Source organism: Rhea pennata, chromosome Z (genome assembly GCF_028389875.1).
Source record: "Rhea pennata isolate bPtePen1 chromosome Z, bPtePen1.pri, whole genome shotgun sequence".
NCBI lineage: Eukaryota > Metazoa > Chordata > Aves > Rheiformes > Rheidae > Rhea > Rhea pennata.
The window spans coordinates 31,897,733-31,910,949 of record NC_084702.1 but is presented as its reverse complement, the minus strand read 5'-3'; the positions used below and the strand labels follow the sequence as shown (position 1 = coordinate 31,910,949).

Genomic DNA, 13,217 nt, shown 5'->3' with positions numbered 1-13,217 from the left:
TTACTGAATGAAGTATTTATTATTATTTTAATAGGAGACACCAAATAGTGTCAGTAACCGTCAACCAAAAATTGCAAAGAAACAGCACTTGTCCAAATATTAGCCTGTTCTTAAAAAGCAGTATCTCTTTTGTTTTACTTTAGTAGTTCCTTTAATCTTGCATTTTTTTTAGTAAACCAAATTTATATAGATTTTATACGAAAATCTTCTCAACTATGCATAATTCTTGCTCAGTTGTGTTATTATCTTTGTAGCCTTTGTAGTCTTTTTTTTTTTTTTTGAAGGTAATGACCATTTCTTTTTGACAGTGCATTTCATAGTTTTTGATAACAGTTAATTGAAAAGAAAGACCAGCATAGCACGACTGCTCAGAAGCAATGGATTGCCTAAACAGGAAGTCAAGCTAAAGTAGTCTTTCTATTTAATTACAAAGGAGGATTCAGAAATCCCTTTTCCCAAATTTCTGTCTTATAGAAGTCGTGATAGACTTTTCATCAGTCCTTAACTGATATAAACTATACGTGACATGGGACTGAGGAGCTGTCATTTCGTCTTTGCTGATTTAGTTCTTTTTCTGGAGTCTCTGACAAGTCATTTGCCCTGCTATCTGAGAATAATAAGTGTACAAGCCAAAAAATGCCAGGGGACAATCAAAACATCTAGAAATATCACTTGCCTTCTGCCGTATTTAATAAAAAATACTCTGATTCAATTGAGGTCATTCATTTTGCTATTTGCTCCCTGACATTTCTGGTTTGAAATACAGAAGAAAATGCTGGAAAATGCCCCTTTAAATCTCCCCTTTAAAGAAAACTAAATGTCCTTTACAAATGCAAATATAATGTATAGTTTTCACTGTGTGATTTCTTCAGTTCACTTTAGCTGTGAACAAACACTTCTTTTCCCCATACACAGGCCAATGAGCTTTCTTTTTCTTCCCTGAATAAAATGTAAAACGATGCCATTACATTTGTGATGGAATGTGTTCTTTTACAGCCGTCTATGAGCAATCATGTGAAGCCTATAAGCACAGAGGGAACACTTCAGGCTTTTACAATATTGATTCAGATGGAAGTGGCCCCTTGGGACCGTTTCTTGTATACTGTAATATGACAGGTGAGGTGATAAACTTCCTAAACTCACAGTTCAGTCTGTATGCATGCTCATTATATAGAAATGCAATCTATCAAGTAAGAAGCCTCTGTAGAGCACGAGTTTAATGTATACAGGTAGAGCAAAATAAAGGTGGCTCCTTAGCTCAGCATACTGGGCAAAGAATTAGACAGAGAAATTAGAGTAATAACAGGATTCAGGGTCTGAAGCTAACTTGGGGTTCCTGTTGTGTGGTGCATGATTGGGATGTGTTCCATTTGGAGAGAATTTCATAATAAATTTTTTTGATGGGGGGGACATCTTTGTTTTAACTGAAATTAGAGAATCTCTGAGGATGTTTAAGAAAGGAGAGATAATTTATATTATGAGAAAACTGCTGATTTTTTTGCCTGTTAACCTTATGAACGATTGTAATTCAGAACAGAATTTCCATTGTGGTGAGGAATAGACATTAAACTTTGCCTTTCAGAATGCTCGCAGATCTTTTGGAAAAGGCAAATTCTACCAGCAGGATTCTCACAGTCTTACTCTCAAGCACCTCCTTTTATGCACTTTGCTCTTTGCATGTGATCATTTCTGTCGCTATAAGTTTTTGGTATCTGAAATTGTTATCATTTAGCTTTTTAACAAACCAATCTGTTTATGCTTATTGGCATACATCCTTTCAGTTAAGCTTACATTTTTTAAACACTTTTTTGAAAATAAAAATTATTTTATTTGTGTCTGTTTTCTTTATTATTAATTAGCTTTTTTTTTTTTCACTTGAATTGCTTTCCAGCCAAAATAATGGAAATATATCACTGTTTTGTGTGACAAGAATATGAAAAGAGACTTTTACAGAGTTTTAACTTTAGGTAGTTAAGCCATGGATGAATTTGTTTTGAATATACCCTAAATGTTAAAAGTTTGACTTAGAAAGCTTAAAATCATCTTCTGATATTTTTTAAATGTTGCATGTTTGTTTCATAAAAAATTTTCTTCACGTATTAAGGGAAAAGCCTCATGATTGAATTTATTTCTTTAGAAACTGATAGGACTGTGTCTGCCAACGACATCGGTTGATTTTCACAGCAATCTAAGAAGTATTTATTATATATATGGAAATAATAGAATTGTTTCTCTCAGTCTGTGCTAGTCTCCCCATTTCAGCTTATAAAGTAAACTGTGCTTACTCATAGTGGGCACACTTCAGATTAGCACAGGCCCTTGAAAAGAAATACCTGTGTCCTGCGAGACTGGAAGAGACTAAAGAATTATGGCAGAAAGATGACTACTTTTTAAACTGGGTCTATCCCTCTGAGGTACAGTGTAGTGTCTGATTTATGCCATGTGTCCGTAAGCAGCTGTTTCTGTTTTCCTCGGTTGCTCCTTATTCACTGCATTAAACAAACTTCGTTGATCAGTTCTCCGTCTCGCGATGCAACCTGACAGGACGGATCTTCTGTATTTTTTTTTTGTTTGTTTGTCCCCAGTTTCTTCACGGCTGGTATTCCCTTTTCCCACCAGAGGCAGATGCCTGTGTTTCTTGCAGCCTTGCCTTGTCTTTGACATTCATGTGGCTTTATTTTCAGACAGTGGGGAGGCAGGTGCCTTTCCCCACTTTCAGTCCTGGAGATCAGCTTCAAAGCTGAAAAGCTGCAGTCCAAAGTGCCCTGTAAGGTGGCCAGCATTTTCCATGACGAGCCTTTCTCTTTCCAATGTACCACAGGGGTTGTGGAAGTGAGTGGGGTAGCTCACCAATCTGGCTCTGAATTTTTTTTGTTGAACATGTGTTTGTGTCTGTGTGTGTGTGTGAGTTTGTATAGGAAAAGAAGTCTAACTTTGTTATACTTTCAGCTACCTGCTTTTTGCAACAATGAGAATGCACTTAGTGTCATTCCATGATTTGGCCAAACTCTTACAAACAATGTTAATAAAGTTGCATGAATAGACTCCTTTTAGTATAACATTTATTGAATAGGAATCACATCTTGATGTTTCGTTTAGTGTTTCTGATGATTAGTGTCCATCAGTTCTTTTCTTACTATAAAAATCTTTTAATGTCAGCTGTGTGTGGCCTGCAGGAAGTTCATGAAATAAGACAAAACTCTATTGAATATTTCTAAATATTAATATTAGAATATTATTAAATTACTATTTTAAGGAAAAATAATATTTCTCTAATGCACTCAAAAACGATTACATCATCATTAAGACACCAGAATGTGGGGAACATGAGTGTAGGCTTAGCTTGACTTGACACAAGTTGGCTTTAACCAGGAAATTACACATGCCTACCTGGATATAGATTTAGTTAGGTGAGTTAGATTACCACAGGTTTGTAAGTGGAAGCTAAAATGGCAGGAGCTTGATGCTTCTCTTTTCACAGTGTGGGGTGATTTTGCCAAGCTACAAAAAAGTAGCATGTGGTCTTTATTAGCCACCTGTATTTATGTGAATTTATATTTCAGGGAACATGGAAGGTTTAATCTCTGTATTACCAAGCAGAGTAAGTGCTTTTACCCTTCCTTATATGTAGACTCTAAGAAATAGTGAGCAATGCCTTCTTGTGCTATGGTGCCAGCCAGTTTAATCCTTTTTATGTTTCAGGGTGTAGAAAAATTCTTTTCTTTAGTCCCAAAGTCCCCAAAATACACAATAGTTACCCTGTGGCTTCTGGTAGATTTTAAAGTAATGACTTCATATTAGTATTGTAACATTAAAGTGAGTTCTTGATTTGTTTGGTTTCACAGTAAGTTTTTACAATTAAAAACGCTTTCCACAATCACTGTAGAAAGTTGAAAGAAAGCTTTTAATATGAAAATGTTTGTGAGATACAAATATAACTGAATAATTATTGATGTTCTCACTACCTTGTTCACTAGCGTAGATGGATATGTCCAAGCTAGACAAAGTCTACTTCTTAGTAGAGTGTGCATACCCACATTGTAATACATATTTTACCTTTTATAAATACACTGGATATTATATCGTTCTATATTTGAATTATATTTATACTTGTACGCGAGTCTTTCCTGTTCTTTCATTAGAGTCTTACTTTGGAAGATATTTTTCCAGAAAAAAAAAAAAATGTTTGGAATATATTTGCTAGTGGTTTACGAGAAAAGTCCTTCTCAGACACAATTCAGTTGCTACTGGAAGTAATATTTTGGCAATATTGTGCATGCCCCTGATTTAGATGAATCATTAGGCCTGTCTACAAAATGTAATGTAGTAGTGAACTCTGTCACCAGCAGTATCTGAGCTAAGAATGAGCAGTATGTACTTTTTAGGAAAATGCAACACTCAGTACCTGAACTGGTACTTCATCACGTTACAGCACTGAGTCAAGCGGGAATACCACGGTGGTTATCATAAATCAGTGCTACCTCAGGTGTTTGAAAGCAGCTCTGTTGAACAGTGAAAGTTCTTGAGTCCTGAAACTCTTAGGCCTTGACTAAATATAGATTTTGAAAAGTACATCGAGTAATGATTACTCTCTGATTTTAGATGGCTAGAAAAACCTTCATATAATTTGAGATTTATAGTAAATGAAAAACCTGGAATCTACTTTTGCTTCTTTGTGTAATAGCAAAAGGGTGCAGGCTATTTTGTCATACGACAAAATTAATTCAAAAATATAATGAGAAATGTAATGTAGATAGAATGTAGGATAGACTTTAGTGTTATTTTATGAACAATTTAAACCTGGGAGAAGTAACAGTAATAGACATTATTTTTTTTTTTCTATTCTTTCATTGCAATTCTTTGTATAGAATATGTCTTGTTAGAAGGCAAATGTAGGGATGTCCTCACTTGCTGTTTTTGTCCTTGATATTTATACCAAGGTGAATACTTTTTACAGTCATGGGAATCTACTTATAAACAGTGATTAATTGTTTTCATTTGGCTCAGTTAGGTCTTGTTTCACATGCCCAAAAGCCTTTTCTTTTGTGACCAAAAGTGTTACTTTAAACTTTGATAGATTTCTTTATACATTCTCTTTCCATTGCTAAATTTTACAATTCTTTCACATTCTTTATTACTTTTCACATATGTTTTGCAAGATACAACGTGGACAATTATACAGCACAACAACACCAACTTAACCAGAGTCAAAAGTGCTAATCGAGAGAACCCCCACACCGTGTTTTTCAAGTACTCTGCCAGCCTAGACCAGCTTCAGGCTACAATTAACCATGCAGAACACTGTGAACAGGAGCTTGCTTACCACTGCAAAAAGTCGAGGCTTTTAGATAAACAGGGTAAGTAAAAGAAACACATTTTATTATGCTGAATAGTGCTTTTTATTTTACTGACTACTATTAGTTCTATCGAGGTTATGCCATTTTGCTACTACAGAGTTTAAACAACTTTAAATATCCAGTACTCAAATCCCTGTAAGGAGCTAGAGGTATTTGAACCAGAAAAACACTAATATCAGTTTATAATGATCTTCATTCACAATATTAAGTACTCTCAAAGTGAATTTCCTTTGTAAGACAAATTACAAATTGTTAAATTAACAGAGATTATTACTAGCAAACTCTTGTTGGTGTGCCTTTCAGGGTTTTGTGGGGAATTGCTAATTATTCTGGAAATATCTATTTAAAAGAACATAGGTTAGTGCATAAATACCACTAGAAGTTTACTGCATGTTTTTGAACACTTATTGCTCAGTGTTTGACATTAGTAAATAAAACTTTGTTGAAATTAAATTTCTGTTTACCAATATAAATAGTTACAGAAAAAAAGATAGTTAAAATGCGGATGAAAAACAAAAATATATTTGCTTTAAGAGAAAAATTGCTAGAGAACCTCTGATGCACTTAAATTAACTTAGGTAGCCAAGTATATATCTTAACTCTCACTGATGCATGTCTGCTGTTAACAAGCTTAAGTGTGCAAATCCATTTTAAATGCTACAAAATAACTTGGGGTAAAAAAAGCTTTATTTTCTATCTCTAAGCCAGATTGGTTGTCTTGTCTGGTAAAAGCTCTGAAACTTTTCCTTGCATTTGTTTCTTTTCTGATGGAAGAACAAGAGCAGGGAGGAAGCCTTTGAGTTCCACAGTCTCTGGTTCACGCTCTCACTCCCTTCTGTGTATGTTTTGCCTCCTTACTTATATCACAGATACAATGTTTCACCAATCCTCCCTTTACATGTGGATTCCAAAGTCAAGCTATGGTCAGGTGTTCAAAAGCCCAACGGATATCAGGCAGAAAGTTTCAAGATTGTGCTCTCTCAGTATTTTGTATTGTTTGGCTATTACATGCCTTGCACGGTAGCATAAAAAACAACAAAAACAAAAAACAAAAACAAAACCTTCCACCATCTGAATCCATTGGTTTGAGTCATGGAAAAATTTTGGTCAGAGAAGAAGGAGGGGAGAAATCCATACAAGCAGGATTTTCCACTTTTATTTTTACCATCCGCTGAGATTGCAGAGAAATATAAGTTTTACTATAAAGCTAAAGGAGATCAATTACACAAAATCATCCAATATTTATAATTTTGACTGCTAAGAGTAAATAAGCCTGTGAAAGTTCTTCGTGAGTTATATAGATTTTCTAAAGAGAAAGCTGGCGTCTAGTAATGTTCAGTCTAGGCTTCTTTGCTGACACTTCTGATAAAAGTCCATACTGAGCTTTCAGAAATTAGGATGAGATGCAAATACTTATTAAAAAGAGAATTATTATTATAAATATGTTCCCCGCCCGTTTCAAAGCAGCTAGAGCCACATTTTTCTAATTTTCTAGAGGAAGTGTTAGCTTTTTCTTATCTCCTTTTAGTATTTGTAATTAAACGACTTCTTTAAAATAGAATTCAGAAATTTATATTCCAGGATTCAGATGTGCCCTTTTCTATTTCACATGCAATGACCGTGGGAGAAGATCCAGCAAGGCTAGACCCCCTCTGGGCCGTTCAGTCACACCAACGGGACTCCTCGAGGGAGTTCCTGGGGAAAGGAGCAGAGGCTTGCGCAGTGCAGCACCGACTGCTCTGTGCTTTGGGAGAGCCAGCTGCAAAGGGGCGGAGAAAGTGGTTATGGCTTTGTTCTTTTTTTTCCCCTTAAAATGTACGTGCTGGTATGTTTTTTTCAAGGAACTTGGTGATCAATGAGCAGAAACAGATGCTGTTTTCAGCACTCCATCAGCAGTAAACACTGGGAGTTTCCGTGGGCTTTAAGAGCCTATTGGCACGTGTCAAGTGTAACTACTAGTGGAAGATTAGGGCTATATTTATACAGGGATCACTGTAACTACCTGACCAAATAATTTTTAAACTGCATAGATCAGGTATCTACCTCAGAATAGCAGAGTAATGCAGAGCTATATTCAGAATTAACTATGTGAGTCCTGCTGAGTTAGTTTCCACAAAGATAACTCTAGACTCATAGAAGTGCCCAAGATATCTCCTTTAAAGCCAAATTGACAGTGCGTGGATGAACACTGTTTAAACACTGTTTAAAATGTGTCTAAAGAAATTGTAGTCATTATTTTAAAAATATCCTAAAATATTTTTATTCCAGTAAACATTTTTATTCTTTGAATATCTCAGAATGTAAGCTATGAAATGTTATTAATGGGACTGTGAGAGCCAGTATTTGCAAAGCCCTCCAATTTGTCATCCCTTTTTTTCTACCAGTGTAAGTTTAGGACACTAAAAAACTTTCTCCTTTCATTAGAAGAGAAAACGTCAGAAGAAAGCTAGCAACTTTTGAAAATTCAAGGTCGTGGCACCCGATGAAAGGTCTCCTTTCATCTCCTGAATATAATCCCAGTACCATCCACTTGGCAAAAATTTGGATGAATTAGCAATCCTCTTTCACTTTCATTTTTTTTCTACTTCAAAATATATTTTCTTCTGAGAAGTATGGCGATAAGAGAGAACATATCATTTGTTCTCTGAAAGAATATTGATTTCAGATTTAAATTTGCTACTGAAAATGTTTCTGAGAGCTTTGGAAGGAGATTTCTCACCTATTTCTGCATGAAAAGAAGTTTTGTTTATTATGAACATAAATATAAGGATTTGAAATATAAATGGTTATATTATCGAATTGCATGCACAAATAAATCGCTCCTACTTCTGTAATCTGTAACCTCCATTAGGAATGTCTGAAAAATAGAGAATTTGATGATAGTCATGTTAAGTAAATTTTGGGATATACGATGCAGACAGCTGTTCTTAATTGACTGTGCTTTAAGTAATATATTCAGTTAGCCTGTACAATATTTTCAAATCATGTCATGAAAGAAGTTACCTGCTACTACATGTGTGTGTTCATTTTCAAGAAATATCTACCTCTTTTTTGTTAACTTTATTTTGCTCTGGGCAATATCTATTGCTAAAGCAGAAACACCAGGCTGGATTAATCAGTGTGAATTGCAGTATTTCAGTAAATAGTGTCTTCTCACCCTGCTATATGAACAAGTAACTCAGATCAGCTTTTAAATATACCCCAATGTCCCCAGCTAAAGGCTGAGAATATTAATTCATAACTGCAATATAAGTTTTAGACATGCTGGTGAAACAGCAGAAATACACTGCTTTTTATAGTCCTTGTTGTCTGAAGATTTCTAAAGTGTTATCTGATAAATTATTTATAAACTGTCTCTAGGTTTTATCCCCCCTGTGATGACTTGCAAACAGAAACACTGATATTGGGCATTGATGCCATTATGCAAGTTTGACTTTCCCAGAAACTGTTCTCACTGTTTTTTTGGCCTGCTGGGCCGACAGTTGTGTGGTAATGAATGCAGCCAATATGTTTACGAGCCGAGAGATTGTCAGCGTAACAGAGGTCTTATCTAACAGCGAGGTTTAATAAGCAGTGGCAGTTGTAAGTAAAGCTGAAACTAGGATAAATTCCAGCTTCTTCAAGGGGGCCTGCTGCTGAAAACAGAGTTTCAACAGCAGCAAAAAGAAGCACATCTGTAAGGAACTCTACCTTTCAACAGTACTTGGATTTCTTCTCATGCCCCGACTTTAATTCATTGCATCTTTCACATTTCTTCCCTCTCATTTGAGATGGTTTATCTTTATGCTTCATATCTTTTTGAGATTATCTGCTTGTATATTTTGTCTATTTATTGCTATGCCTGCTTGGCACCATCTTTGAGCTTAATATGCAATACTGTAGCATTAAGGAAACATCTAGTTTTTTCATTTTACTATAAACAATTCCGACTGGTGCACACCACAGAGATGTAATAGGCTTGGGATACCTCATTTCTACTCACTGGATACATCTACTTGCTTATCTGACATAATCATTAATATGATTTCTGCAGTCTCTGGGTATATAAATTCTGAATCCATTGTGTGTGATCTAACACCTGTCTTTGGGCATATCTGATTAACAGCACACAGCAGTTTTGTTCAGATGCTTAATATGCATCACAGATATGTGTAGTACTCTGCAGTACACTTAGTAGTGGGAAGAGTCGATTTCTGGGTAGTTTTTCTTTAACTCTTCACATTCCACATAGTACAATTAATAGTTCCATGATCTGAAATTGATCTTTACCTGAGGAATACTAACTGCTTTGATTTTTAGGGTGATAGCATCTCCTTTTTCATGGGCTATTTTAAAATAAATTACATAAATAGACTGCTTAAGATAAATGATTCTAATATCATGGCTGGTTGAGCTGTGAGTTCTCTTTTCTACTAATACAAGCAAAAAGCTATGACAATACATGATAATGAAGTGTTAAAATGAATGATTGATTACCATTAAAGAAAGGTGGTCAAATTTTTTTTTTTCATTTGTTGTTTAGACTTTTTAGATTTTTTGGAAACTGTTTGGACGAGAAAAAGTGGGAGAAGCAGAAGAGACTGGGCACTGATATTTTCTAACTTGACTTTTAGATGGGATGCCATTGAGCTGGTGGATTGGAAGAACTAATGAAACACAGACTTACTGGGGAGGTTCCTTGCCTGCCATTCAAAAATGCGCTTGTGGACTAGAGGGGAGCTGCATTGATTCCCAACATTACTGCAACTGTAATGCTGACAGAAATGAATGGTGATTTTTGAATTGTTTTTTATACATGCTAACTTTTTCTTGGATAACCAATCATATAGATAAATAGATAGATAGGTATCTAGACAGATAGATAGACATATAGATAGATACATACAAACACAGATACGTACGTACACACATACGTATGTACACACGTACATATATACAGGCCTTAGCAGATTTCGAAAGCCAGGGCTGCTGTAAACTTAAATGACCACAGTATCATCTGCGTCTTTAATATAAAACACAATTTCTCACCAGATCAGAACTATGTTTATTATTGTTAATTCTTTCAGTGTTTTGGAGGGGGGTATTTGAGGAGGGTTTAATTTTATACAGACACTATACGGTTTTGGAGTAAATTGCATGTTATATTATCAGAAGATAAACTCATGCCATTAGTATAACTTCAGTTACTAGAATTAGAATACTGAAGGTACTTAAAGCTAATCTATGAGCTGCTTCTGGGGAAAAAAAAAAAAAAAAAAAAAAAAAAAAAAAAAAAAAGTTCAAGATTTCAAGGAATTTCCAGCCTCGCTTTTAACTACACTTAAGTTTAGGCTTTCTTATGCCCAGTTCCTGTAGGTTAATTATCTAATACTTCGATAATTGAATTTAGAGGCAGCTGTTATCAGCAAAGCCAACCTAGTCTGAGGGAATGAAATCCTAGTCTGAGGGAATGGAAGTATTTCTAAAGGGTAAGTCTTCTAATGGTATCTGAAGTTTATCTTGTGTTACTTATGATCTCATTTAAATAAGTAACAGAAATGAGTCCCTATTATGATGTCAAATCTAAACCAAAGCTTTCATTTAAAATATTGCATACAGCTTTCTCAATAACAACTCTAGTGCAGCGTAGGGATTTGATTAAGCCAACTAGGACATTTTAAATTCAAACTTCACTGCTTAAGAAACTTTAAGCTTTTAAAATTTTAAAGCATATTTAATTTCTATTAATCTTACCTAATGAGTAGCAGAGAGTCGCAGAACTAAGGGATCTAGCACTCAGAAGGGGAATAGAATATGCAAGAAAGGTACTTAGGAACGTTTTGATATGTAGAAAATGAATTATTAGCTTCTGTTTTCCTCAAACAAGATATCACCCACCCTTTAAAGGAATAGCCAGTGAGTCTGGTATGAAAATGTTGTTTCTATGATCTTAAGTAGGGAACTTAGTATATACAGAAATGAGAATACAGCAAAGGTCTCATGGAAATTTTTTACAAGCTGTGTAAATTTCCATAGATCTACAAACAAAAAGAACATGAATCTGCAATAAAGTTCACTAAGTAGTATCTGCTGTGTTCGTTCTAATAACGAGCTTAAACAAACACCCAGCAGACTGTGAATTTCCCTATTATTGTGCTATATAAAAATATAATCAATTTATGATTCCCAATTGCAAAAAAAGTTAGAAAATTAACACATTTTGATATAGGATTTTGAGCAGTTGCTCGTATATGTAATATATTCTTACTGATTTTTATCATTCATCGTGCTCTCATTCATACGCATATTTTATAATGATATCTTGCTTGTGTATCAAGTAGATAGAAGAGATAGGTACAAATCAAGGATGCATGTCTTTGCTATAACCAGTCTGAGTAATTTCTATATGTTGGTGAATATATTTCACAAAGAACATAATGGCTCAAGTATTACATTTCTGTATATCACCACTTTCGACACTTTAATTTTCACTTTAAATGAAGGGACTTATCCCAGTGACTTCATTTTTATGGAGGCTATGTTTACACTCATTATTGTAGCTGTGCTTAACATCACATTTGAATTCCTGGAGATGAATGATTTGAATCAGTTGTTTCAGTATTGCTCATAGGGCAGAATGTGCAGGTGGGAGCTGTGCCTACTTGAGATGCTTTCTGAATGAGCACGCAGAACCAGACTTATGCACCATATGGTTTTGAGATATGGTCTTGATATTGTGAGTTCATAATGAAATATATCTGATTTTGTAGACTGAATATAGATATAGCTATAAAAGCCCTTGTTTGACTACTTGAAAACTCAAAAAAAAATAATAAGTCTATAAAGCACACTCAACCTAAAAGGAGAGTTAAAAAAAGAAAGAAAGAAAGAAAGAAATCTTTTCCTAAAGATCTCTGAAAAGGCAGATCCTCTCTGCAAAGGAGGTAAAGCAGTTTCCTCTCTGTTGCCTTTTATTTGGAACATAGTTTTATGACAAGTAAATACTTTCACCGGATTTTATTTTTATGAGGTACAATATCTCACCTCATCAAAAATTAATATAAAAGTTGTTTTTTAGTGTTTTAAGTGGTGGTGCAAAATGGATAGACATAAATTACATGTGAGGAAAAGATTAGTGATGATAGTAAGGATAAGAGAAAAAAATCACTCATTTCATTCAGCCCTAGGAGGGAATCTCTTCCCACTCTCTCAGTGTCAACGTGTATAGAAGGCTGAGAGACTGGGTTGCTAAGCCTGACTATACTCCCCAAAAGACTTGGCTTGCTGGCTGAGATGTATGTCTAGCGTTTAATCTCTGAGCAGTGTGAATTCCAGATCATCTCCCCTCTGTTTTCTTATTGCTGTCTCTGAGCTATTTTCTTTGTCCATTAAAGGAGGATTCAGTTAGAAATAGATTGAGTGGAAGGACTGAATTTTCCACAATGATCCTGGGTGATTAAATGTTTTCATGCATTCAGTGAAAGCAATTTTAGGGCCAGCACTGCTGTTTTATGAAATTCAGTAGTTCAGTTCTGAGACTAAGTTAATGAAGATATTAAACAAAGAATTCTGTCTAAGATCAGAAGTACTGTGCATGTGCATAGAGTGCTAAACTGCATATTTCCTTTTCTGCAAGTTATGTATTTGAAGCATATGCTGCTTTTGCTGTATACTCAGCATGACCTCTCATTTTTCTATGTGATTGTTTTAAACCTCTTCAAAGTAGAAAAGAAAAAAGATCATTAAACTTATTTTAAAGCTATGTTAAGTCTTTTAGTATTCAAAATGAAGAAATAGGCCATGATAGATGTAATACTTCTTCAGCAATGTGAAATTATTGACATGTGCATATACATTGATTTAGACAGCCAGTTAGGTGCT

The 13,217-nt window shown here is 34.9% G+C and overlaps 1 protein-coding gene across 1 annotated transcript in view; it reads left to right on the top strand.

The window, feature by feature from the left end:
- CNTNAP4 (contactin associated protein family member 4) overlaps positions 1–13,217 on the top strand; it is a 231,818-nt gene that overhangs the window by 184,065 nt on the left and 34,536 nt on the right. Inside the window, exons 12-14 of the mRNA XM_062599127.1 lie at positions 997–1,116; positions 5,160–5,357; positions 9,971–10,127. Of these exons, the coding sequence (XP_062455111.1) occupies positions 997–1,116; positions 5,160–5,357; positions 9,971–10,127 (475 nt within the window). The remainder of the gene's footprint in view (positions 1–996; positions 1,117–5,159; positions 5,358–9,970; positions 10,128–13,217) is intronic.